We start from the raw sequence: 22930 nt of genomic DNA on the forward strand, positions 1-22930 counted from the left end.
TTTGCTATCTTTGCTGATCAATAGTGACCGCCGTACAACCATACTTTCGACGGTAGAGCCAACTTATTCTCTGTGACCAGACAAAATGGTGGCGGGGACAATACTTGACATTGTGGTCAGCAGACACACATGGCTGTTGACGTCACTGTCACATATCTCTGACTCCGGGTGCTTGCTTCATGTCAGTCCCGATTGGGCGAGTTTCTGCTCTGCACTGGATTATGTCTGCCGATAAACTTCATTACAGGTCGTTGACAAACATGCTGCATTTCTCCATGGGTAACTGAGGACGTGTGGGCCATAGTTGAGATATGTCCATGCAATTGGTCCCGTGTCATGTACCGAGTCTTGTTTTTCTGGGGACGAGCCCGTTGTACGGTGTACCGTGACTGGTACGCGAGGACGGCCGGGCCTGGGTGGCGAATGCGGCAATGTGGCCTTGGAAGCGCATCGTCACAGTCGTACGAGATGTGTCTCGTAGATTACTCCAGGACTCAAAGGAGGCCGTGGTGTGCTGAGAGAGCCGTGAGCCGGCCTGCGTACCCGGTTGTTGTGCCATGAAACTTGAGAGTGGTGTGGCACTGGCTGGCATGGCCGCGGGAGTTGTCTGGAGGTCGTCGAGAAGATTTTGGACGTCCAAAACATTCTCTTGTAGGGTTTGGACCATGGCATGGATGCCTGACATATCCCGTGCCATGCGAAGTAGTGCTACGGTGTTACTGGTCGCCTGATCGGACAAGGCCGGGAGTATTTGTTGGATCGGGTTTGTTGTTTCTTGTCGCTGGCCTCGATGAGTCTGTGCCGATGGCTCAGTTCGTCGACGAAAACTGCCGACACTTGGTTCCACATGAAGCCTGTAAAGGTGACGCCGTGTCTCTCTTCCACAGTGCCCTTGTCGATACGATGCATCTGCATCATGAATTGGAACAGGACGTGACGTCAAGTCGGAGTTTGCAAAGAATCTGGCCCTGTTCTCTGCGAGTGGACGGAAGGAACAACAATTTTGAGCCCTGTTTCATTGCGTAAATGGTAGCCCTGTTGTTTGCAGTCTCCTGTTCAACGTCTGTGAGAGGTGTTGCGAGTGCCCGAATACTACGTTTGCGTTTCCCAGGTAAATATGCTGCCATCTAACGACGCATTGTCTCACACCTCCCGGCACCCTCCTGGGTCATCTGACGACTTGGATATACTCATGAGGTCATGATTTTGTCGGATAGCACCAGCTGGGGTCGGCAATGTACATGGGCCGTAGACATGGAATAAACGGGCAATTATTCGCCATCTGGTTCATGTCCAGAAAGACGGCAACAATGTAAGGTGATCACTAGGGGGACGACTTTGATCACAGCAATAGCTAATGGCACTCTTCAGTACAAAGTACGCTGTCAGTGGCTAAATGACTGTGGACTCACCAGTTTTGATCGCGTGCACTGTGTATCATCTTCCTCGCTGTGCTCATCAAGTGAGACGCAACTGCAGCATTCAGTATGACATATGGCTGTGGAGAATATGCCGTGGAGAACAAGTATATTGTAAAAGGAAATGCAAACGGACAAGTGTAAGAGAAATGTATGAGCGTAGAGTGTGACAAAAAAAGTGGCAAATCACCAACACTGGCGAAGAGCGAAGTTGGTTGATGAAAGAGGAGAGAGGAGGGTCGAGAGAGTGCGAGAGGAGGTGGGCGACGCCAGATATTTATACTCCAGAGGTGGGCGGCCGCGGAGGCAGGAGGTCCGCGCAATCAGCCGTGACAAACAGAGGGCAGGGGAGTGACAAACGACAAGTGAGCAAAGATCAAACGACATGTGAAGCGGTGTTGACGGCGTGAAGAGGGAGGATGTGAGTGCGTAGGAATTGGCATGTGCAAGTGCTCAGCAAACTAAAAGTGAGGCAGAGTTGGCTGTGAGGTAATGCGGTTATGTAAACAAAATAGTTAGCAGCTACGTGCCAACAACATAATCTCGCTTTTGTCAGATAGAATTTGTCACGGCTACAATTTAATGTCATGCAGAAACTGAGTGTGAGACAATCTACGGTGAGGTAGTCATGACACGAACGTGGTAGGAGACTTGAGACGAAAGACGAGTAAGTGGTGGTGTTGTTGTCCTGAGTCCTGCGTGACGACAGTTTGATTGCGAGATGAATTTCAATGCAGTAGATGATCCAAGAGCAGTAAACTAATATTTGATGAATTTATAAAGGCAAAATGACACTTGAGGTGAAATGCATCGAATAGTTTTTCATTTGAGGTTCATTAATGCAAAAAGTCAATCCAAGACGTATCTGATAATTATTGTATGTTGAAACAAACAGAACAAAGGAGGCAACCAAACAACAAAGCAAGACAAGCAACAAGAAGATCAAAAGACCACCCAGGAAACAATGACGCCTTTGTACAGCACAGCCGTTATCTACACGAGTGAGCATTGTCCCAAACAAAGGAAAGAGGAAAAGGAGAGTAAGGGAGAGGATGATGCAGCAACGTTTTCCATCAACTACAACACCCTCACAGGATCCTGCGCCAGACAGATTCGAGCACCGGGTGCCACAGCATGGTCAGCACGACAATCAGCCACTCCAGGACCTGGATCGACTTGCCGCCCGAGACGTCAATGGCCGTCGCGGCGTTGGAGATCTCGCTGCCGGGCAGCGACGTGCCCGCAAACAGGAGGGCCCGGACCGCGACGGTGGTGGCAATGGCCGCGGCCAGGGCGGACATGATGGCGCCCGTGGTCAGCAGGACGGCCGCGTGCCAGGCGTTGCGGGTGTGCACGAACCCCTTTTCGTCGGCGTAGTCGGCCGGGTCGGCCGAGTCGGCGCCGCGGGAGGCCAGACGGTGGGTCAGCAGGCTGCCGGCGGCGCCGACAAAGCAGAGGGCGCTGAGGAAGAGCGGGACGTAGACAATGGACAGGACGCCGCCGGGGCCGGTGCTGCCGCTCTGGATGCCGGCCGCCAGGGTGAGCAGGGGCTGGAGCGCGTTGGGCGCGACGGTGGCGGTGCCGGGCAAATAGAACTTGGTGGAGGGAGAGGAGGCGTTGACGGCGATGGCCTGGGCGACGGTGCCGGAGCAGGTCAGGTTGACGGGGTCGGTGCCGGCGCAGAGGCCAAAGAGGCCGACGTGGACCTCGGCCTTGGAGGCGTTGTTGGCGAGTCGGACGACGTAGAGGCCGGGAATGCCGGGCGAGGTGGAGATGCAGCCGACGAGAACGAGAATGTAGAAGACAACGATGCAGATGGCGAGGAGGGCGGCGATGCCCTGGCGGAAGTCTGGGACGAGTTAGCGGATGCAGAGGGACGGATATGGGATGGGGATGGGGAGGGAGGACCGGTGACATACCTTTGCGAGCCAGCATTATGAATTAGAAAAACGTAGCAATGGAAACAAACAGTAAAGAAATGAGAGTGATCGTGTGGTCGTAACCGTGATTGCGTGAAGCGAGTGGTATCAAAATGACCAGCAGATTGATGTCGACAGAAGGAAACGAAGACGTAAAGAAAGGAAACAAAAGGAAACAAAAGGAAAATGGATTGAGACTGAAATTCAATGATTGAGTTGTACGGCTTCTCTCTTTTCAAATGACGGGTCTTCTATCTTTATATCTCGTTGTCTGCCATACTGCCATCTGTCTTGACTCTCTTTTGTGACAGGCATCATTGCCGCCGACCATGTCATGGCCTTTGTCTTGTCTCTTCCTCTTTCTTATTCCCTTCCTTTTTAATTCCTTCGTTCAACGTCGATTCTGGTCCAAACACTACTTCTCCTGCTCGTGCGACCCAAACAAAGGCCCACGCTAAAAACAGCAGACATCCTCACGGACAGCGTTCCCATTGTCTCGATTGCCGCCGACGGTGCCGTCGCTGCTTCAGAGTGTGAACAACGTCGTTTGTTTTGTAACAATCGAGAACAGACCTGTCCAGAAGACCGCCCGCGGCTCTTTGTCGTTCAGGGCCGCTGGCGTGCTGATTGGCTTGCCTCAAGCCCCCACTCACACCAGGTCGCCTAATACCAGGGCCGTCCAGGCCGTGCAGGGCCGTGCAGGGCTGTGGTCCACTAACGTTTTTCTCGTCAGGGACAATTGTGAACCAATCGACCCCTGGCTCAACATTTACAGTGGTCTGTTGATTTAGCGCATTCAGCGCGTCTAGCACGCCAAGCACTCTACATGCACTCCACGGCGGCTGCTCTGACAGAAATGAGTGGCAGTTGGCGATGCAGGCTCCAGTCTGCTTTTAAACGGGAAAACATCCGTCGAACCGCCTCTTTATGTGCTTTGCATGTTTGTTTCATAATCAACCCGGGCCTGGCCATTCAATTCCAAGGCGGCAAGAGTCGCTGGCCGTTGGCGGCTCCTTATTTTGGGTGGTGACAAAGAAAACACTCTCTTTATGCCCTGTCCATTTCTTATGCATCGTCCATTATCGCCTACCCGTCCATTCCTCGAACTGGACGTATCGGCGGATTTATCGGCGGTCGAGAGCGCTGACATGAGATGCAGGCGTGGTGCAGCTCACTACCAGATGACGGCATCCGGACTTTGCGGTGCAGTGTAAGTGGACAGTGTTCGTAGTGGAGTGCCAATATGCACTGTATTGGACTGTACAAGTACATGCTGTCAACCATATTTAAAGTGTGTGGTTTGTACACAGTACCAAAGTGTGTACACTTCACTTACACGATACTGAACCCAGCTTATGTCCATCACCAGACGTCTCACGACCGACCACGCACCATGTTCGGACTGTCTCGTGCCCGGGAGGCCGATGGTGTGTGCGTTGGAAGACTGACAAAATGTCTGACGCAGAGAATTGGTAACTAACAGGAGCTTTAGGTCGAGATATAAAGGTCGATGGCGTTGCTGTCAGCCCGGCGCATCTCATCAATCTTCTACATCATCATTGACATGTCCAATTGACCTTTAAACAGGAATCTATATCCTCTCCTACGCTATGGCTTCGCCTATTACCTCCCGTCCGCTTGGCAAGAATGGCCCCATGCTGCCGCGCCTCGGCCTCGGCCTCATGAACAACAGCGGCGCCTACAACGCCGTCGGCTCCGACGAAGAGCGCCTTGGCTTCTTGGACCGAGCCTACGCCATGGGCGAGCGCTTCTGGGACACGGCCGACATGTACCTGGACTCGGAGGACCTGCTGGGCAAGTGGTTCGCGCGCAACCCCGAGAAGCGCGCCCACGTCTTTTTGGCGACCAAGTTTGGCATCGACATGACGGTGCCGACCGACATCAAATTCGACTCGTCGCCCGCGTACGCGCGGCAGCAGCTGGCCAAGTCGCTGACGCGGCTCAACGTCGCGTACATTGACCTGTTCTACGTGCACCGCCTCGACGGCAAGACGCCCATTGAAACGACAATCGAGGCACTGGTGGCGCTGAAGAACGAGGGCAAGATCCGGTACATTGGCCTGGGCGCGTGCAGCGCCACCTCGCTGCGCCGCGCCCATGCCGTCCACCCCATCGCGGCCGTCCAGACGGAGTACTCGGTGTTTTCCCGCGCCATCGAGGCCGCCGACGACCCCAAACGGGGCATCCTGGCGGCGGCCCGCGAGCTGGGCGTGGCCGTCGTCGCGTCCAGCCCGCTCGGCCGCGGCCTCCTGACGGGCGGCATTGCCGGTGCGGCCGACCTGGGCGCGACGGGCGACATGCGCCGCTCGTTTGGCCTGCCCTGGTTCCAGGAGGGGAACCTTGAGGCGAACGTGGCCACGGTGGCCCAGATCGGCGAGCTGGCCAAGAAAAAGGGCGTGACGACGGCACAGCTGTGCCTCGCGTGGCTGCTGGCGCAGGGCGACGACGTGTTTGCCATCCCGGGCACGCGCAAGACGGAGCGCTTGCAGGAGAACCTGGCCGCGCTCCGCGTCGAGCTGACGGCCGAGGAGCAGGAGACACTGGGCGCGCTGGGCAAGCAGGTGGCGGGCGGGGCGTCCCGGCCGGAGCACGTGGCCGTCAACTTTGCCGACTCTCCGGAGCTGTAGCGTGGCGTAGCCAGTAGGCTTGCCAACAGGAAGCGCCAGTTGCTCGCATGTATGTACGCATTTAAACAAACATTGGACCGCCGGTTGGCATTTCGCCTGCAGCGATCAACACGGTCACTACACGTAGTCAAAAACTCCCAGCTTGTACAATGTCACTTGCATTACCTGGCCCTTGATGAGGTGTAGCAAAATATATTTTATTTCCATTGAAGAATGATGTCGACGCTCACCTCACCTACTGCTTTACTTTCACGTCTCCCGCCGCGACCAGCTCCGTCAGCAGCTCTGCCCCCTTGGCCACGAGGCTCACGTGGCCCTCGCCTTCAATCAGGTGTGCCCGTAACGATGCGGCGGGCAGGTGCTTGGCAAACCACTGGCCGTGCGCGTACGGCACCATCTTGTCGTCGCTGCCCTGGTACAGCAGTACGGGGACGTCGATCTCGGCGAGGTCAAAGCCCCAGGGCCGCGTAAACTCGAGGTCGTCGTCGATCCAGCCGTCGACGCCGGCGTGGAGGCCGTCGTCGAGGACGTGGAAGAGGTAGTCGCGCAGCCCGTTGGCCGGGTCTTGGGTTGCGGCCTTGTCGACGTCGCTCAGGATCGTGTCGAACGCGGCCACCACGCCCGCGGGCCCGCCGGCGCGGATCTCGCTGCGCATGGCGTCGCAGAAGGCGCGCAGGGCGGGCTCGCCCGCCGCCGCCGCGCGAAACTCCTCGACGTTGTCGTCGCCTTGGCCCGCGAGAAAGTCCAGGTCCGGCGCGTCGGCGGGGCCCACGCCGGCAATCGTCAGGGCGGCCCGGGCGCCTGGGAGACGCGCCGCACAGGCGAGCGCATGCGGTCCGCCGCCGCTCCAGCCCATGAGCAGGCACTCCCGGACGCCCAAGAAGTCGTTGAGGGCCTGGGTGTCGGCCACGGCGTCGACGACGCGACGGCCGGGGTGGCGGCCGGAATCGCCGTAGCCGGGGCGGGCGGCTGCAATGATGCGGATGCCCTGCTTCTTGGCGGCCGCTTCCAGAGCTGGCGGGGGTTCCGTGCTGGACGGCGTGCCGTGGAACCAGACGAGGGGATAGCCGTCAGGCGCGCCGGAGACGCGGTAGGCAATCATGCGGCCGTCGGGAAGGGTGAAAAGCTGTTCAGCCATGTTGACCACGAGCGAGCACAGTGGGTAGGGGAGTGGTGTCTGGTGTAAATGTGGGTGTGTTTATCTACAATGCCGACGATTGCCAAGTCTTGGGAAACTGCCGGCTTTTATGCCAGACGGAAGGGCTAGATGCAAATGGGATAATGTGACAATGCGACGATATAACGAGAGGAACAATACGAGTTGATGAGACACGGTGAGGGGCCGTGTCGGCGACGGAGACCAATTGCGTCTCCAGGCTTAAACCTCCAAAGCTACAGTTCGAGCTTCGGGCACAGCTCCGTGGCATTTTGGCTTAGTAAGACGGTGTAAGAGCCGTAATACGGGTGAATGAAAGGGCAGGAGGGCAGTTTCCTTTGTTAAAGTGTGGCGACCTCATTGTTTGGTGGACCTTCCCTTTTGAGACACTTCCGTCAACTTTCACTTGCCTAATCAGGGCTTCCCTGCAGGCCCCCAGGCTCCTTCACGATGGCGCATTGTTGCTGCGCTGTAATAGTGTCGTCTAGGGCGGTCAGGGCGTCGGCCAGTGACTCAATTGCTGATCGGCCGTGTTCTAGCCCGTGTCTACATGTAAGATACAGAATTGGCAGACGATGAGAGTTTGACTGTATTGACGACGGCACAATACGCTTACCAATCTCGACAAGGCTGTACGACGTGTCGTCAGAGTGAGTACAAATGACGCAGATGATGCGCTATGGGCCAGAGTCCTGCAACAGAAACAAATCGAAAGTAGACAACATCATGGAGAGAATAAAGAACAACAAAGAAACGCTCAACTGCGCTGTTCATTACGATAGAAAGAAAGAAGGTACGCCAACATGTCTAAATACAAACAACCATACTAGGAATTGGTATCGACAAAGAAAGGAATGCAAGAATACAGAAACCAAGAAAACCGGCCGTACAGACGTAGATGCAAATTAAATATTAGTAGTCGTCATCACTGACAAAATCTCCGCGTCCTCTTCCCCCTCTCTCCTAGGCATACCGCGTCGGCGACATTGGTGTTTTCTCGGCGGCACGCGGCGACGACGGCCAGCCACCCGGCTGACCAGGCTGACCAGGCTGCTGCGGGTAGTATATGCTGTCGTGGCCGGGCAGACCGCCGACCGGTGCAAGCGGTGCCGGCGGTGCAGCTGCTGCGCCCATGGCCGCGCCGTCGGCCGCCGGCACCATGACGTAGCCCCGCTGGCGCATGTCCTGCAGCACGTCCAGGGTCATGGCGTCGGTGCGGCGCATGCGGTTGCGGCGGTGGGTGTCGACGCAGGCCCAGACAAAGAGGGCAAAGTGGAGGACGATGGCGAGCGCCTGGAGGATGCAGAGCAGGAGGTCGAGCGCGTAGCGGCGCGGCTTGTCGTGCCAGAGCTGGTTGACGAGGGCGTCCTGCTGGGCGCACGAGGAGAACTCGGGGGTGCAGTCGCGGGTGCGGGTGTAGCGGGCGGCGGTGGCGGTGCTGGTGGCATAAATGTAGTAGCCGTCCGAGTCGGTCGTGTAGTCGGGGCCGTACGGATTGTACTCGGAGCGAGTGTAGGGATCGTCGTAGGTGTAGGGGTCGTCGTAGCTATAGGGGTCGTAGTAGCTGGAATGCGTGTAGGGGTCATCGTACGAATACGAGAACGAGTCGGACACGGACGAGACCGACGACGAAAGGCCGAGCTGGCGCTTGGCATGCTCCGACAGGACAGGCGCGGCCGTGACGGCGGCAGCCGCAGCGGCAGCAGTGGCAACAGCAGAAGCAGTGGCGGACACAGCGGAGGACACGGCCGAGGCCACCGACGTCGTGGCCGTGGCCGACGACACCAACGACACCGACAACGCCGTGGCGACATCGCCCGTCTCCTGCGCCAGGTTGTAGTTGTAGTAGTTGCTGCTTGTCGTCCACACCCACGAGTTGTTGGGCGCCAGCGAGTACCCGCCGCTCGAGCCATAATAAATGTACGGCGCGCTGGCCGCGCCGAACGAGGACAGGGACAGCGCCGCGGCCACGGTGAAGAGCAGCGTGACGATGAGGGCCAGCCACAGGACCAGGTCCAGGCCGACGGCGATGCCCGGGTGCACGGCGCGCGGCGGGCGGCGCAGCAGCAGCACCAACACGACCACGACGCACCAGATCAGCGACAGGCCCAGCGGGATCAGCGTGAACGGCACGACGTACGAGTCGTCAATGTAGAACCAGTTGTAATACGCGTTGCTGGCGTTGCTCGCGGTGACGGCTGCGGCGGCGCCAATGGCGATGATGTCGAGGACAATCAGGACCACGCGCAGGGCCAGCTTCCACTGCCAGTGCTCGTCGCTGCCGGCCATGCGCTGCGAGAACGTCTTGGGCTTGTTATCGCCCGCCGCCGCCGCCGCCGCCGCACCGGCAGCGCCGCCCGCCAGAGCAGCATCTGCCGCGCCGGGAGCGACACCAGCGGCACCTGTGTAGGGGTAGCCACTGGTCGCCTGGGGCGGGTAGTAGCCGCCTGCGGGCGGGTAGTATGCTTGGTATGGCTGGCCTTGGTACGGCTGGCCTTGGTGCGGCGGGTACGACGCCGTAAACGGCGTGTTCTCGCCGACGCCCGCGGGACTGAAGCTGCGTGGCGGCTGCTGGATGCGGCCGCCGGCGGTGGCGTACTGCGGTTCGGACGAGGGCCCGGCGACCGTGACCTCGGGGACAGCTCGCTGCTGCTGGTCACCGGCTGGCTGTGCCTCATCGTGCACCGCCTCCAGGTCGGGGTGGACAGGGACGGGCGACGGCGACGTGGCCGGTACAGAGCCAGCCGGCGTGGTCGCAGGCGAGGGCGTAGTACGAGGCGGCATGGTAGGCCCGATAGGCCCAGCAATGTCCTCGGCGGACGGCTGCGGGCGGTCGGGCATGGCGAGAGCAGGGGACCAGTGAGTTAAGATGTGGAAAGGTAAGGTGTGGATCGCGAGAGACAAGGCTGATGAAGAGAAAAACAAAGTAGTGAGATCGGGATCCGACGAGCGAACGGACGCAGCGGGCTGCACAAATACGAGGGAAAGAAAAGAAACAGAAAAACGAAGGAAATAATAAAGCGAAAGAAGAAAGAAGCGAGTGACTGGGACGCGTGACGGAGAGGTCACAATGTCAACAAACGAACAAAGACTACCAAAATGAAACGAGCACGCGAACAACGAAGCGAGAAAGAAGAAGACCAGAAAAATCAAACTCAAAAAGGAAAAAAAGAGGCGCACGGCCAGGATCTTATGAAGACCACGAGGAAGGCCGCTCGCAATGGGTCTTGAAAAGGGGGGACATCAAACGCAGATAAAAACTGACAGGGGTTGAAAAAAAAGGGCATGTCTAGGCCGCCAAGCACCTACATCGAACAAGCGCTAAAGTCGCCATATTGACACTACTACCACAGGCGGTGGCCGCCAAGTTCTTGGCTCTCGTCGACCTGCCTGCCAGCCTAGCTGTGCCTGGCTCGGCCTAGCCTTGCCCTGGGCCTGCCTGGGCCTGCCTAGACCAGCTAATTTCAGGACCCAACTGTGCTGTCTCGGCCTGTCGCATGCTTCGACCAGCAGTCTCCAGTTGCCTGTTTCTCGTCGGATATCGGCATTCAACGTGAAAAGACATGTCCGCGCGTTCGCTTCCTAAAGGATATGGCCTCGACGCAATGGATTCCCGATGCGTCCACGGCCAGATGCTCGGCTCATGATTTACTGAGCGTGGCGAGGCGAGACAGCAGAGGCAACGAGATCCACGACCTCCATGAATACGAGATGGCCGTATGCCGTATGTTGTACTGACAAAGTATGTTGTCCTGTATTTTGCCATGTGCTTATTGTATTTGTCTGTTCTCGCATCGTAGCGGGCCCGGCGTAAACAAGCTTAAAAAGGTTTCTTTTCCTCGGCTTGTCCCTTTTCACAAAGTACATGTCCTCCCCGTCCCCTGTCTTTTTTTAGATTTAAACTCGCAAATTTTTCATGCTTCAGTGGACGCCAGGGGACGTTAGTGCACTGCGCCTCACCGTGTTTGCTGGACTCGGGTGGCTCGAACCGCGTTGGACCTGGTAGATTCCAGTTGAGACCCGTTGCGCTAGGCCCCTTATCGCTTGGCGCCATCTCGCTTGTTCCTTTGCCTTTCCCATTTTGATAAGGCGCCGGCCTTACTGCATTTGCGGCTCTCAACGCTGAAGGCAAAGACTTCGCTTCGTCGGCTTCGAATGCCGGCCTCAAGCCACAGACTCACAGACTCACCTGGTCTGCGATTGCCATAACTCGACGTCACGGCGCCCGTTATCCTGGTCCGGTCGGACGCTGCGGTGGCAACATGCGTACAAAGTATGGCAAAATGAAAGTCTCGTTTTGGGATCCTTCCTTTGCGGAGCACTTAAGTGTCGTTCCCAAAACACGGATGGGCTCCACTTGCTGTTCTGCGTCTGTCCCGAAGAGGCAACCACGGCGAGACAGAGTTGGCAGCAAAATTTCATCCAAGTAAATCGTCCCGTGACTCGCGATGACAAAACGTCGACAACGAGCTTGACGGTGTACGGCGCAGCAAGGCATGTGCGGCGTGGCCAACAGGCGTAAAGTGCAATGTAGTGACAGCACGACTGCCTATTGTCGGGAAGAAGGAAACGAAAATAAAAGGGAACGAAAATGGGAAAGAAAAAAATGAAAAAAGAAGGAAGAGGACATCAGCCAAAACAACGCGTGACAATGGCCATGTGTTGTCCAACGATACAAATGAGTATACTCAACTTCCGGATGTCATATTAAGAGTGTAGCGATCGTGAAAACCTACAGTCACGGTTCACGTCGAATTCAGTCTACACATGATGGACTCTCTTGAAAGTTGTATGTTCTCGCGTGAAACTGAGTGAAATCTGAGGCGTGTCTGATTTCATGGCCATTTTCGTGCGTATTTTTCACGTGCGTGAATACAGCAGAAGAGGAGTAGCACAATAGCACAGACGCACAGGCAATACAAACACATACAAATGCAAAAACATTCTCGACTCTGTGAATTTCACTCCTCGTGGTAACTCGCTCTTCTTCTACATCCCATTTCTGTTTGACTTCATCTCCAACGCAATCATCTAAAACGGCTCCTTCTCTTTGCTATCGTCATCCCCATCAACATTAATCATCTCCTTGGCCACGACATAGACCATTCTCAATGGAGCAGTGGTACGGAACAGCCCCTGGTCTGCCCGTCTCGTCATCGCCGCGCGTTGTGCACGTTCGGCCCGTGCGACCCCATCGACCTCTACCTACGCTGCCCATCAAAGTCAAGATGGAGCCCGAGAGCGACGATGAAAAACCCAGTGCATGGGAGAGGTATTTGCCCTGACAGTGTCAGCTTCTGCCTTGTACGCGTGCTAACAAACAGCCCACCCAATACGCACCAATCGATCAGCGGAGACAGACCACCCAGCGTGGTGTCTGTCTGGTCGGACAACGGGACGTCGTCGTCGTCGTCGGCGTCGTCGTCGGCCAGCGGAGCGGACGAGCCGGACGGTTCGTCGCAGCATTCGTCGGCACAACGCGCCGTGGCGTCGTCTTCGCAGCACTCGCTGTCCTCGTCTCCCCCCCCGCTCGACGTCCTCCGCCGACCGGCAGCAACTGGCGCCCCCGACGCCCCCCTCCAACGCCGCTGCGCGACCTCGACTCCTTGGACGCTTGGGAGACCAGCCTGCAGGCCAACCTGCGGTACCACGGTCTGGCCGGGTTTCTCGACGAGGGGGGTGGCGGCGACGCCAAGCCCACGCACCGGGACAGCCTTGCCTATGCTCAGTAGGACGAGCGGCGCAAGCTGGCCAAAGGGATTATCCAGTGCTCGGCCCAGGAGGTACTGACGGGACTGCTGGCGATGCAGGGCAGCATGTGCCCCCCTGGCAACGACAGAAAGCGGAAGCAGAAGGCGACGAAGAAGGAGCGCAAGGGCGAGCGCAAACGCAAGCAGAAGCAGAAGCAGAAGCGGATGCGGGCGGCGGCGGCCGGGGACAACGTGGACGACAGCGGCGATCGGCCAGCGAGTCCGCGCAACAGCCCGTCGGCGCAGAGCGAGGGCCCGCCGTCCACGCCGCCCACGGAGAGCGCCACCCCAGCCACAGCCATCGGCCACAACCCCAAAATCAAAAAATCCCCGCCACCACTACGACGCCGCCGTCGCCTGCATGGCCCGCCGCGCGTGCCGGACAGGACACGTCGCGGCCCTCGTCGCCCGCTTCGGCACGGCCGGCCGCGCCGCCTGCGACAGCCTGGCCGCGTACCAACACCTGCTGATGGACACGCGGCGGCGGCTGGCGCGGCTGGGCGCCGACCCGGGCGACGGGTTTGCCGTGTGGGTGGCCCTGGCCGGCCTCAAGGACGCGCACCGGCGCTGGCACGGGACGCTGGTGGCACAGCGGGCGGCGGGGCGGCTGGACTGGGACGGCCTGATGGCCGCGATGGCAGGGCGCGCCTGCCGGGAGTGAGACTGCAGAGCAGGCGACGGGAAAGGTCCGCCGCCAGGCGATGGGGAAAAGTCTACCGAACAGGCGACGAAGAAGGTCCGGATAGTCGAGCACGCGGAGGATCAGGACGACCGATGGACAGAAAAGTGGTATCATGTCAATTAAACAAAAGTAATGCAACGCCAGTCTATGTCTATGTCTCGTCTGTGACGCCCCTCGTGAGCAGTTCTTGTGCGTCTCGGAGCATGCTTTGTACAGTAGCCGCATCCGCCACGTCGACCTCGGGGTCCCGGAGACCCAGTTGCATCGCCAGCGCCGCTGCCCATTTCGCCGCAAAGGGCGCCGGCCGCAAGTCCCAGGCGGCCGGGACGCTGCCGAAGCGGAGACGTGCTTCGTCGGCGACGGAGGCGACGCCTTTGCCGGAGAGACCACAGGGGTCGAAGCGGGTCCAAGGGTTCGTCGAGGACGAGGCGTCCGCCGACACAGACGACGGCGACGGCGCCCACGTCACGGGCGTGTCCAAGTTGACGGCCACGCCCAGCGCGCTAATGTGCCTGCGAAGGTGCACGCCCAGTGCAGCCACCTTTCGTTCCTCCGTGTGCGTGTCGTCGGCGTCCTCCGCGCCGCCTCGTGCCGCGCGCCTCGACGCCACCCACAGCCCCGGGTCCCCCGTCGTGTACGCCTCCAGTCCAAACCGCCGCTTCAAGACCGTCGCCGTCGTCGTCTCCAGCAGCCGACTGTACGCGCGGACCGTCAGCGGCGCAGCAAACAGCGTTGACTTGAGGTCGAGCACGGGCCACAGCACCGCCTGCCCCGGGCCGTGGTAGGTCGTCAGGCCGCCGCGGAGCGTCGAGATGAGGGCGGGGGTGTATGTGTGGCCGCCGTCCGCGTCCACGTCCGCGTTCATGTCCACGCGCAAGGGAGCCGTGAGGCGGTCGCGCTCGGCCAGTTCCAGCTGGGCTTCGGACTGGCGGCGGCCGAGTGTGAAGGTGGGCAGGGGGGTAAAGGCGATGACGGTCGGCGGCGGCGGTTGGACAAGGAGAGAGAGGAGGATCGAGGAGGAGGAGGAGGAAGAGGACTGTGCTGAAGACAACGACGACGACGTCGCCCTCTTTCCTGCACTCTCTTTTGCGTGCAAAAACTGCCGCCGGACGAGTTCCTGGACAGCCGCCGCCAAACGGTACGACGGCAGCGGCGGCAGCTGGATGAGGCGCAGACGCATGGCAGCAACAGACGGGGAGACTAGGATCGTCGGATCGATCGTCCAGAGGAACTGTCGATGGCCAAAGACCCGAGGCGGTCGCGGTTGTCGTGGGTGTTGTGGCCAGAGATGGTCGTTGTTGGAACGGGTGGAATCAATGGATACTGTAACAAAATCAACCCCCAAACTACAGCGTCTTACAGGGCTGTTCACCAATCAGGCGGCCAGCATCGGCACGCCTCAGCTACAGTGCTTAACTACTCTGTAATTACACTGTATCGAGAACAAACAGCGAAACGAAACAGACACAAGGACTCTGAATTCTGGAATGTTTTATGTGCTTCTTCCAACCGTCGTCTACAAACTAAATTCCAACCGGTTACCGGCGTAGTCGCGCGCAAAGAACCGCGTGGGATACTCGACGCCTTTGGCGCCTGGTCCTTGTTAGTACGATATAAAACAATACAGACATCTGGAACCACAGACAGAGAGGCCTACCAGATGACTCGCCGCCCGGCTGGTCGCAGGCCTTTGGGGCGCCGGCCGTGCCCGCCTGGTGGTGCGCCCACACGCGCTGCTGTAACTGCTGCAGGGCCTCCTGGGACGGCAGCTGGAAGCACGGGTGCCGCGACGACGCCGTGGCGTCGCCCTCAAAGTCAAAGTCGCGGCCAAAGGCAATGTGGATCTGCTGCGAGCCCGGCTGGTCGACAATGTTGAACCACGCCAGGCGGCCGCGCTGGAGGGCCGGGACGGGCACGGAGGTGAAGCCGAGGGTGTCGCCGTAGAAGGCGTGGGCGGCGTCGAGGGTGTCGCGGGGGACGACGAGGTTGACGTGGATGATGCCGGTGATGGACATGGTGTCGTTGGGGTGCGGTGCAGGGGGGTGCGGTGCTGGTGGTTAAAGTGAGAGGTTGAGAGGTTGCTGGGACAAAGTGGGAGGAAGAAAAGGGAAGGCGAGGTGACGACGTGACGAGAATGACGTGACGAGGACGAGGAAGTCCGACGGTCGGAGAGCAGATGTACGCTCCTCGCCGCTAAGCTGAAGTCAACAGCGCCGCTAAACGACGGCAGTGTAGCCGAGTCGGCCAATTGTAGAAGTCGAGGGTAATCGTTTAACCAGAGGAGGTGGGAATAGAAATAGAAATAAAATTAAAAATTAAAAAACAGAAATGCAGAGAAACCAAAATGCACATGTATTCTAATGCTGTCGCTGCTTATGTACAGTCCCGTCCAGCCGCGCCTACGAATTCTTCGTCACCAGAGCCGCAAAGTCGGCATTCTGGCCCACCGAAAAGTCGTGCTCCCAGTTGTTCGTCACGTCGTGGATCGTCAGGCTCGATCCCGCGCTCGACGGGTTCGCCGGCCGCGCGGCCGAATACGCAAACGCCAGGTGGTTCGTGCCCGTCGCATACACCCAGCTCTTGCTGCCCATCGAGTTCGTGTAGTACGTGCACCCCGTGCACTTGGCCGTGTACTGCCAGTGCGTGCCGTTGACGTGCGTGCCCGCCTTCAGCTCCGTGTACTGCGCGCCCGTCCACACGCCCGGCACGGCGGTGTGGTCGCTCGCGCGGCGGGACGACAGCACGACCGCGTTGCCGTTGGACCAGGCCACGGCCAGCGGGTCGCCAATCATGCGGCCGCCCCAGGCAAACCCGATCCAGCCGGCGTCGATGGGCGCGACGACCTGCAGGACGGCGTCGTACGACGTCAGACTCGTGACTTGCGTCGGCACGGCGACGCGAAACACGAGCGTGTGGCCGATCTTGTACTGGATGGCGTACTCGGCAAACGTGAAGCCGGTCTGCGGGTCGTGGTAGGCCGTCGTGCCGGCAGCAACGGCGTCTGGGAAGAGCGTAAGCATACGGAACGCCTCGTGTCTGTTGCATGACTACATACCACACAGCAATGCGGCCACGCATGCCACGACGCCCCAGAAGCGCAACTTCATCTTGTCGGTAAAGACAAGATGGGACGAGAGTTGGAGACGATGGACGGAGGGGACGGACGGGGACAAGGAGACAAGGTGACGAGGAGACAACCACAAGAAGACAACCACAAGAAGACGACGTCAGGGACCAGGACGACAACAAAACAGGTTCATGAAAGAAAAGCTGAATGAACTCGTCCAGTGCTCAAGATTGAGTGAAAATGGTTAAAGACGTGGATTGAGTGCGGGTAAAGACAATTCAATGACATTAATGTGGGAAGACAACGTTGAGCCAAGTCGGCCTAGTGAACCCAGCCAGGGGAGGAAGAAGAACATTAAACAGTGCAGCGACAACTACGGGAGGACGCCCTTTTATTCTTTCTTCATCTCGGTTTATTAGCTTGGCGGTCCGGGGAGACAACGGCCAATCCCACGAACCAGGAGAGGAAGGACAGAACACAACGGACTGCCCAGGCAACGTGATCCCGGACACGGATCGAGGCGAGAGGCGACGATGGAGGGGACGAATGAGGATACGATTGGACTTGAGGCCTCGCCAGCGTTGCTCCTGTCCGGACATCGACGGACTACCCATGGTACACTTCATGAGTAGGGACGGGCGGCTCTCCGCCCCGCCACATACCGGGTTGGTTGCTGAAGGCTAAGAACATATGGAGTGAGGGTGTGATGCAACAAATTGGTAGACCAGGTGGAAATACGGAGAAAACAATGGGAAAGGAAAGACTGCGCCGCTGGAGACGTCCCATGTGACAAGGCAAGACAGACTCCGGTGGTGTGGAGATGTAGAAGAAAATAGAGAAGAACAAATAGATGAACGGGCAGTGGATGAGAAGCGACTGCGAGCCGAAGGAAAGGACTACGTAAGGAGACAAATTACAGGTATAGATGTCCCCACAAGCGTCGACGCATCGAGCCCGACCAAAGTCACGATGTCTAAAGCCGCGAGGCACAGAAGAGACAACATACAAAGAAAAAGGAAGAGAACAATGAGAAGAATCTTGGCTTTCATTGCCAAGAGGACGTAGCCTTGGCCTCAACAAAACATAAAACATACCAAAAAAAATTCAAGGACAGACCGCAATGGTGTCCTCCCCTGGCGCCGTCCAAATACAATCATGGAGCCATTGCTCCGTCTGCAAATAGGTGAAGCGGAAAATGGATACCATATAACGGATTGGGAGAGTAATTTGTGTCTTCGCTTCGAGAATGGGTGGCGATGGTGGTGCCGCCTTTAACCGTGTAAATTGATTGGCGGGCGGGAAAAAGGAGGTTTGACAAGACGGAAAGAACGAGGCGAGAGGAAGACCAGCAAGCTGCCAGTCAATACGACAGAATACAACTAGTGAGAGTATGACGTGAAGCAAGAACATATGCAACCGTAGTACGATGTGAATAAGAAGACATGCAGCTGTGGAACATAGAACGAGAGTCTACTACGAATCTTATAAAAGAAAAACTATTTTTGACTTTGGGAACATAATAATTTAAAAATGAAAAAAAAAATACTCATGATTACAAAATAATGATTCATTATACACAAGAACATATGTAGATAAGTTATATTTAACTAGAAATCCGGCATCCATGTACAAGGATGACTGGACTTGCTGTTGACATGGGCTACAAATGAAAGGAAAGTCGACAACACACGGACAATCGATGTCGCCAACAGAACGATCTCGCCGAGAATCAAACCCATTACACCCGCGAACCAGACCCGGCTTTCCAAACAACAGTCTTCACAACCACATCCGCTCATGCTTTCATCGCCATCTCGCCCATGGGCAGCGCCTTGAGCCAGCCGTCGACGTCCTCGGGCGCCTGCTGCTTCTTCGTGCAGGCGCTGTAGACGTCGGGCGACAGCGCGTGCAGGCCGGCGGCGGAGCAGTCCTTGTTGAGGTTGCAGTTGTGGTCCATGGCCAGCTGCAGCGACTTGTCCTTCCAGCCAAAGACGTAGTCGCCGTGCGCGGCCGCGCCGCCAATGTTCATCGAGTAGATGAAGGGGTTTGAGCCGTCCGTGGGCCAGATGCTCTTGTCCATAAAGCTCGACGTGTTCCACATGAGCTCGTACATGATCTGCGGCAGCTTGGTCGGGTGCGAGCTGGGGCAGGCGCCGCCGCCCGACGCGCCGGCGCCGCTGTAGGCGACGTGGCTCTGGTGGTCGGGTGAGTCGAGGTTCTTGCCGTCCCAGCACGTCGGGAAGATGATGGTCTGGCGCACCATCTTGCACGACTGGTCCGTGGGCACATCGACCGTGTCCGAGCCCGTGCAGGGCGCGCCGCCCGTGAACTGGTTGTCGTTGGTCGACTTCCAGCAGCGGTGGCAGATGTTGCCCTTGTTGACCTTGCTCGTGTCCGTGTTGGACGCCTTGCCCGCAATCATGCGGAACCCGGGCTTGAACGCCGTCACCTTGCCCGACGGAATGTAGTACACGTCCAGCCCGCCCTTGTTGACGAGCTGCCCCTGCGGACCCCCGTTGCCCACCTGCGGCACCCGCCGGAACGTACCGTTCTTGGCCTTGAAGAAGAGCACCGCCGTCCAGTAGTTGGACAGGTCCTCCTTGAAGTTGCACGACGTGCACGTCGACAGGCCCGGCAGATCGTGGCTGGCCGGGTCCATGGTGACGTTGAACGAGTTGCCGCCGACAATCTGGTGCAGGTGCGGCGTGTAGATCTCACCGGGGTTGACAATGGGGTCGGTACGCTCAACGACGAGCTGCGAGCAGGCGAACCGCAGCATGTTCTGGGCGGCGGCCGATTGGGCCAGCAGGCCGACGACGGCAGTGATGGCAGCCGACTTCATGATGGCAGATGGAGGCGGAGGTGATAAGGACAGACAAAACGACAGTAAAGAATAAAGATATTACCGGAGTGTCGATGAAATGTCGCTGACGACAACGGACGAGGTTGGAGAGACGAGGACAACAGAACAACGGGAGGAGGGAAGCAAAAAGGAGCAGAGCAAAGAAAGTGCGGGATTCTTCTTGTTATACGTCTACATATACTGGTTTCCCTGTACAGTAGACTGCTTGTTCGTCTGGTCTTTCACAGCTATACTGGTGTCACGTATTGCTGCATCTCATTTATTCTTGTTTTCGGAAAGAGACGCACATCTTGGACACGCTCTCACTCCTACTAACTGCCGGCATGCGCAAATATAGCACAAGGCAACGGTCTCTGCTCTCCCTGCCACGACGTAGTCAAACTGCCGAGACCCCGGCCAGAGTCTGAGGGCCACTTGCTACTGTTCCCATTGGCGCACGATCGGGCGGGCACAAAACAAGCGAAGGATTGGGTGCTTAGACGAAGGCAAGGAAAAAGGGAAGAAGGGAGAAACAAAATAGATGAAAGAGGCCTGGCCACAAGGAACACGCATGGTGGCCATGTCCGTGGTGGTGCCAGACAGGCGAGAGCACCGTGGACGGTGCATAGTAAACATGGCCGTTTCTGGCATCAGCGATTTGGATCTGCCTATCATCTGCCTTCCCCGTGGAGAGAGAGAGGGAGGACTGTTTACTTTAGCCACACCGGCAAAAACGGGGGACGCATGTCCACCAATGGTTGTCACCCCCAATTCCCCCATTCATCCCCACAATCTAAACAATTATATTGACTGCCCGTCGAAACAAGGCCGAGGGAAAATAAAAAGCGTGACGACAGGGCGAGTGGGTGAAATAAGGCAGTCACGAGAGTCATTTTGTGTCGAGAGCGGCACTCTGAGTGGCCATGGCAGACGGTGCTGATTGAATGTCAGTGATGAGTCCGTCAGAATTCGTTAGGAAAACTGGAAGTGACAAATACTTCATTCTTGTCTAGCTGAACTGCACGTACACAATATGTGATCTCAGCATCGGCGGTGACGATGAATATGGACGCCGCACAGTGTCATTTGACGTATTTCGAAAAGATGCAGTGGCAAATACGGCTCTGCATCAACGTTCAACAAAATGGCGCCATGCAGTGTATCTTGCCGTGGATCAAAAGTATTTTTGGAAGCAAGCACGGATAAGAAAAGAAAAGGAACAAGTGGACAAAAACCGCGCGGGATATGCACGACAAAAGTCCCGAGTCCGCAGAGAGTCCATGGAGACCCCATTGCGTGTGGTACGGGGAAAAGGATCCGGGGATGCCATGCACAGCAAACAACCATGCCTTGGCAGAGGCACATGGCGATCCGGGTGACATTGCCCGCGCTGGAGCACTGCCGAGCCGAATTTGTGGTCTGTCGAGGGCTGGTCGAGCCGCCGGCTTGTTTTTCCACGAATGTGTGTCGGCTCTCAGATTGCTGCTATATTGTTTTCCGTACATTTATTTGCTACTTTGTTCTTGTCTCGTAACTACAAACCTTGACGCAGCACCTGAGCCAAAGGCCAGCATGCAGTTGGCGAAAAAAGGCTCGGTCTGGCCCCTTAATTTGCCGGGGATAAACAGTGCGAAAAAGAGGTCATAAGAGAAACCCGGTCGCGTTGTTGCTGCAGGACAGAAGGAGGGAGACGAGAACAACAACTAAAAAAAGACGATATGCATTAAAAGTTGACAAACGCGGGCAGTAACACAGTCATAAACAGAATGCCGATGTCGAGTAGAGCCCGGGATATGCCAGCTGAATGAACCGACGGGAGAGATATATCGTTGCCCGGCAGTGTCTAGACGTGGCCATTCCCCAGATTTAGATGCAAGTGTTGAGTAGATCAGAAACGATTCTGACTCCGAGTGCCGGAAGTTGACGGCCCAAATGCGTGTCATGTTCGGGGCCGTACTCTCTGCACATGAGGCCAGCTCTAGTGTCATCGGCATATCATCGACATATCATCGACATATCCATGGTTTCGCTCCAGAGTGATATGAATACCCTAAGCTAGGATCGCCATCCGTCTCACCGTAACCCACCCGTAATCCAGTACGAAGAGCTTTTTCTCGAGTCGTCCGGTTTACCGGCCACATCCTGTTGCCATCTTGTGCATGTGTCCAACATGTAGTCAAGTCACCTTCTGGGTTCAGTCGGTAGTTTCAAAGTCTTTTGTTTTCTTTTTCAGTATCACTGTATCTATGACAGGTATTTACAGTATGGCCTGCCCTGCCAATGCTTCCTTGACGTCGGTATGTCTCAGTCGTCGGTCGGTCGGTTGTGACGCAATTCTCGTTCCTTTATACCTCCTCCGCCGCCTCGTCCTCGGGACTCCGTGCCTGTATTCCGTTAGCTGTTGTCACTCTGCCACCATGTGCCATAACATGCACTGCCGCCAGGAACCGGACCTACCCGCAAGGCACCGGGGCCGCCCAGCTCCCGCTCCAGGCCACCCTCAAACGTCCGCGGCACCGTCACGCGGTCCGGGTACGTCTCTTTCACGGTGTAGACCACGGCCAGGAACACGACGAGAAACGCGCCAATCTGTGCCAGGCCCTTGCCCGTCGTCGTCCACGTGTACTCGTAGGGCGTGAACATGCCCAGCTGGTCGTAGTCCTCGTGCACCGGCTCGTTGTAGTTGCGGCGCTCCTGCTTGTCCCACCAGTCGCCGTGCGGGTCGCGGAACTGCCGCTTGACGGGCGCCGGCTGCACGAAACCGCCGTTCATCAGCGGGTCCTCGGCCTCGGTCAGGCGCGGCGCCTCCGGGTACTTTTCGTCGATGACGCGGCGGCCGTTGATGGATTCGGGAATAAAGGTGCGCTGCTGCACGGCGGGCAGAAGCGTGCGCCGTGCGGCCGCGAGGGCGGCCCTGCGCAGGGGCGTGGCCGGAACAACTCGACGGGGCAGCATCTGGTGAGCAAATATCGCAAAGATGGTTAGCAGAGTCGGCCTTGGTCCGTCGTGCCGCTTCGGTGGCCGCCAATTGCGTAGTCCAGTATCGCCTCGAACAGTACACACCTCGTCCGAATGCTGGGAATCGAATTGGCTGGTCGTTGGTATGTGAAGCTCTACAGACGTAGCAAAGCCGTGATGCTGGTTTTCGGCTCCTGGTCATCGACTCTTCCAGTGCAGTGTTTGGACGGCTCTGATGGTCCGTGCGCTTCGAATTTGCTGCCTGAGAAATACGGCGTGACTGGAGGTGGCTTACATAAGAATCGCGCCCACCTATCAGCGTGTCGCCTCACGCTTCAGGCGTCAGGACAGCTCGTCGCCCCTCACACGTCCAGCCCCAACGCGCCTCCCCACAGCAGCAAATTTACGTGTAGCCCCTAGCTGTTCCCCCTCTGAATGCTCTGAGTGCAAATAATTTAGCAGCCAAGGGCTGTATTTTCGCAGCACCGCC

The 22930-nt window shown here is 57.5% G+C and overlaps 12 protein-coding genes across 12 annotated transcripts; 1 reads left to right on the forward strand and 11 right to left on the reverse strand.

Moving 5' to 3' along the window:
* Positions 1 to 334: 334 nt before the first annotated feature.
* Positions 335 to 667, reverse strand: SPSK_04693 (uncharacterized protein; the record flags this gene model as incomplete). Its single annotated transcript, XM_016731491.1, has 1 exon — positions 335 to 667. One exon carries the CDS (start codon positions 665 to 667, stop codon positions 335 to 337), a length of 333 nt encoding a protein of 110 aa, XP_016586022.1.
* A 1839-nt stretch (positions 668 to 2506) lies between these two features.
* SPSK_04498 (uncharacterized protein) lies at positions 2507 to 3353 on the reverse strand (the record flags this gene model as incomplete). The annotated part of the gene is made up of 2 exons (XM_016731302.1): positions 2507 to 3267; positions 3338 to 3353. 2 exons carry the CDS (start codon positions 3351 to 3353, stop codon positions 2507 to 2509), a joined length of 777 nt encoding a protein of 258 aa, XP_016586023.1.
* Positions 3354 to 4893: 1540 nt separating this feature from the next.
* On the reverse strand, positions 4894 to 7123 carry SPSK_04038 (uncharacterized protein; the record flags this gene model as incomplete). Its single annotated transcript, XM_016730851.1, has 2 exons — positions 4894 to 6081; positions 6233 to 7123. The coding sequence occupies 2 exons, from the start codon at positions 7121 to 7123 to the stop codon at positions 4894 to 4896; spliced, it is 2079 nt and encodes a 692-aa protein (XP_016586024.1).
* Positions 7124 to 8104: 981 nt separating this feature from the next.
* Positions 8105 to 9982, reverse strand: SPSK_04116 (uncharacterized protein; the record flags this gene model as incomplete). The annotated part of the gene is made up of 1 exon (XM_016730927.1): positions 8105 to 9982. One exon carries the CDS (start codon positions 9980 to 9982, stop codon positions 8105 to 8107), a length of 1878 nt encoding a protein of 625 aa, XP_016586025.1.
* An 807-nt stretch (positions 9983 to 10789) lies between these two features.
* SPSK_04655 (uncharacterized protein) lies at positions 10790 to 11195 on the reverse strand (the record flags this gene model as incomplete). The annotated part of the gene is made up of 2 exons (XM_016731455.1): positions 10790 to 11022; positions 11102 to 11195. The coding sequence occupies 2 exons, from the start codon at positions 11193 to 11195 to the stop codon at positions 10790 to 10792; spliced, it is 327 nt and encodes a 108-aa protein (XP_016586026.1).
* Positions 11196 to 12252: 1057 nt separating this feature from the next.
* On the forward strand, positions 12253 to 12873 carry SPSK_04570 (uncharacterized protein; the record flags this gene model as incomplete). The annotated part of the gene is made up of 2 exons (XM_016731373.1): positions 12253 to 12413; positions 12498 to 12873. The coding sequence occupies 2 exons, from the start codon at positions 12253 to 12255 to the stop codon at positions 12871 to 12873; spliced, it is 537 nt and encodes a 178-aa protein (XP_016586027.1).
* Positions 12874 to 13210: 337 nt separating this feature from the next.
* SPSK_04621 (uncharacterized protein) lies at positions 13211 to 13687 on the reverse strand (the record flags this gene model as incomplete). The annotated part of the gene is made up of 1 exon (XM_016731422.1): positions 13211 to 13687. The coding sequence occupies one exon, from the start codon at positions 13685 to 13687 to the stop codon at positions 13211 to 13213; it is 477 nt and encodes a 158-aa protein (XP_016586028.1).
* Positions 13688 to 13724: 37 nt separating this feature from the next.
* Positions 13725 to 14753, reverse strand: SPSK_04429 (lipoyl(octanoyl) transferase; the record flags this gene model as incomplete). The annotated part of the gene is made up of 1 exon (XM_016731236.1): positions 13725 to 14753. One exon carries the CDS (start codon positions 14751 to 14753, stop codon positions 13725 to 13727), a length of 1029 nt encoding a protein of 342 aa, XP_016586029.1.
* Positions 14754 to 15089: 336 nt separating this feature from the next.
* Positions 15090 to 15588, reverse strand: SPSK_04613 (glyoxalase family protein; the record flags this gene model as incomplete). Its single annotated transcript, XM_016731414.1, has 2 exons — positions 15090 to 15166; positions 15231 to 15588. 2 exons carry the CDS (start codon positions 15586 to 15588, stop codon positions 15090 to 15092), a joined length of 435 nt encoding a protein of 144 aa, XP_016586030.1.
* Positions 15589 to 15972: 384 nt separating this feature from the next.
* On the reverse strand, positions 15973 to 16680 carry SPSK_04544 (CBD9-like protein; the record flags this gene model as incomplete). Its single annotated transcript, XM_016731347.1, has 2 exons — positions 15973 to 16574; positions 16629 to 16680. The coding sequence occupies 2 exons, from the start codon at positions 16678 to 16680 to the stop codon at positions 15973 to 15975; spliced, it is 654 nt and encodes a 217-aa protein (XP_016586031.1).
* A 1755-nt stretch (positions 16681 to 18435) lies between these two features.
* SPSK_04422 (uncharacterized protein) lies at positions 18436 to 19482 on the reverse strand (the record flags this gene model as incomplete). Its single annotated transcript, XM_016731229.1, has 1 exon — positions 18436 to 19482. The coding sequence occupies one exon, from the start codon at positions 19480 to 19482 to the stop codon at positions 18436 to 18438; it is 1047 nt and encodes a 348-aa protein (XP_016586032.1).
* A 2345-nt stretch (positions 19483 to 21827) lies between these two features.
* On the reverse strand, positions 21828 to 22437 carry SPSK_04574 (NADH dehydrogenase (ubiquinone) 1 beta subcomplex 8; the record flags this gene model as incomplete). The annotated part of the gene is made up of 2 exons (XM_016731376.1): positions 21828 to 21866; positions 21940 to 22437. 2 exons carry the CDS (start codon positions 22435 to 22437, stop codon positions 21828 to 21830), a joined length of 537 nt encoding a protein of 178 aa, XP_016586033.1.
* Between the last annotated feature and the right edge of the window lie 493 nt (positions 22438 to 22930).

Source organism: Sporothrix schenckii (assembly GCF_000961545.1).
Source record: "Sporothrix schenckii 1099-18 chromosome Unknown Cont47, whole genome shotgun sequence".
In the NCBI taxonomy this organism is placed as follows: Eukaryota; Fungi; Ascomycota; class Sordariomycetes; order Ophiostomatales; family Ophiostomataceae; genus Sporothrix; species Sporothrix schenckii.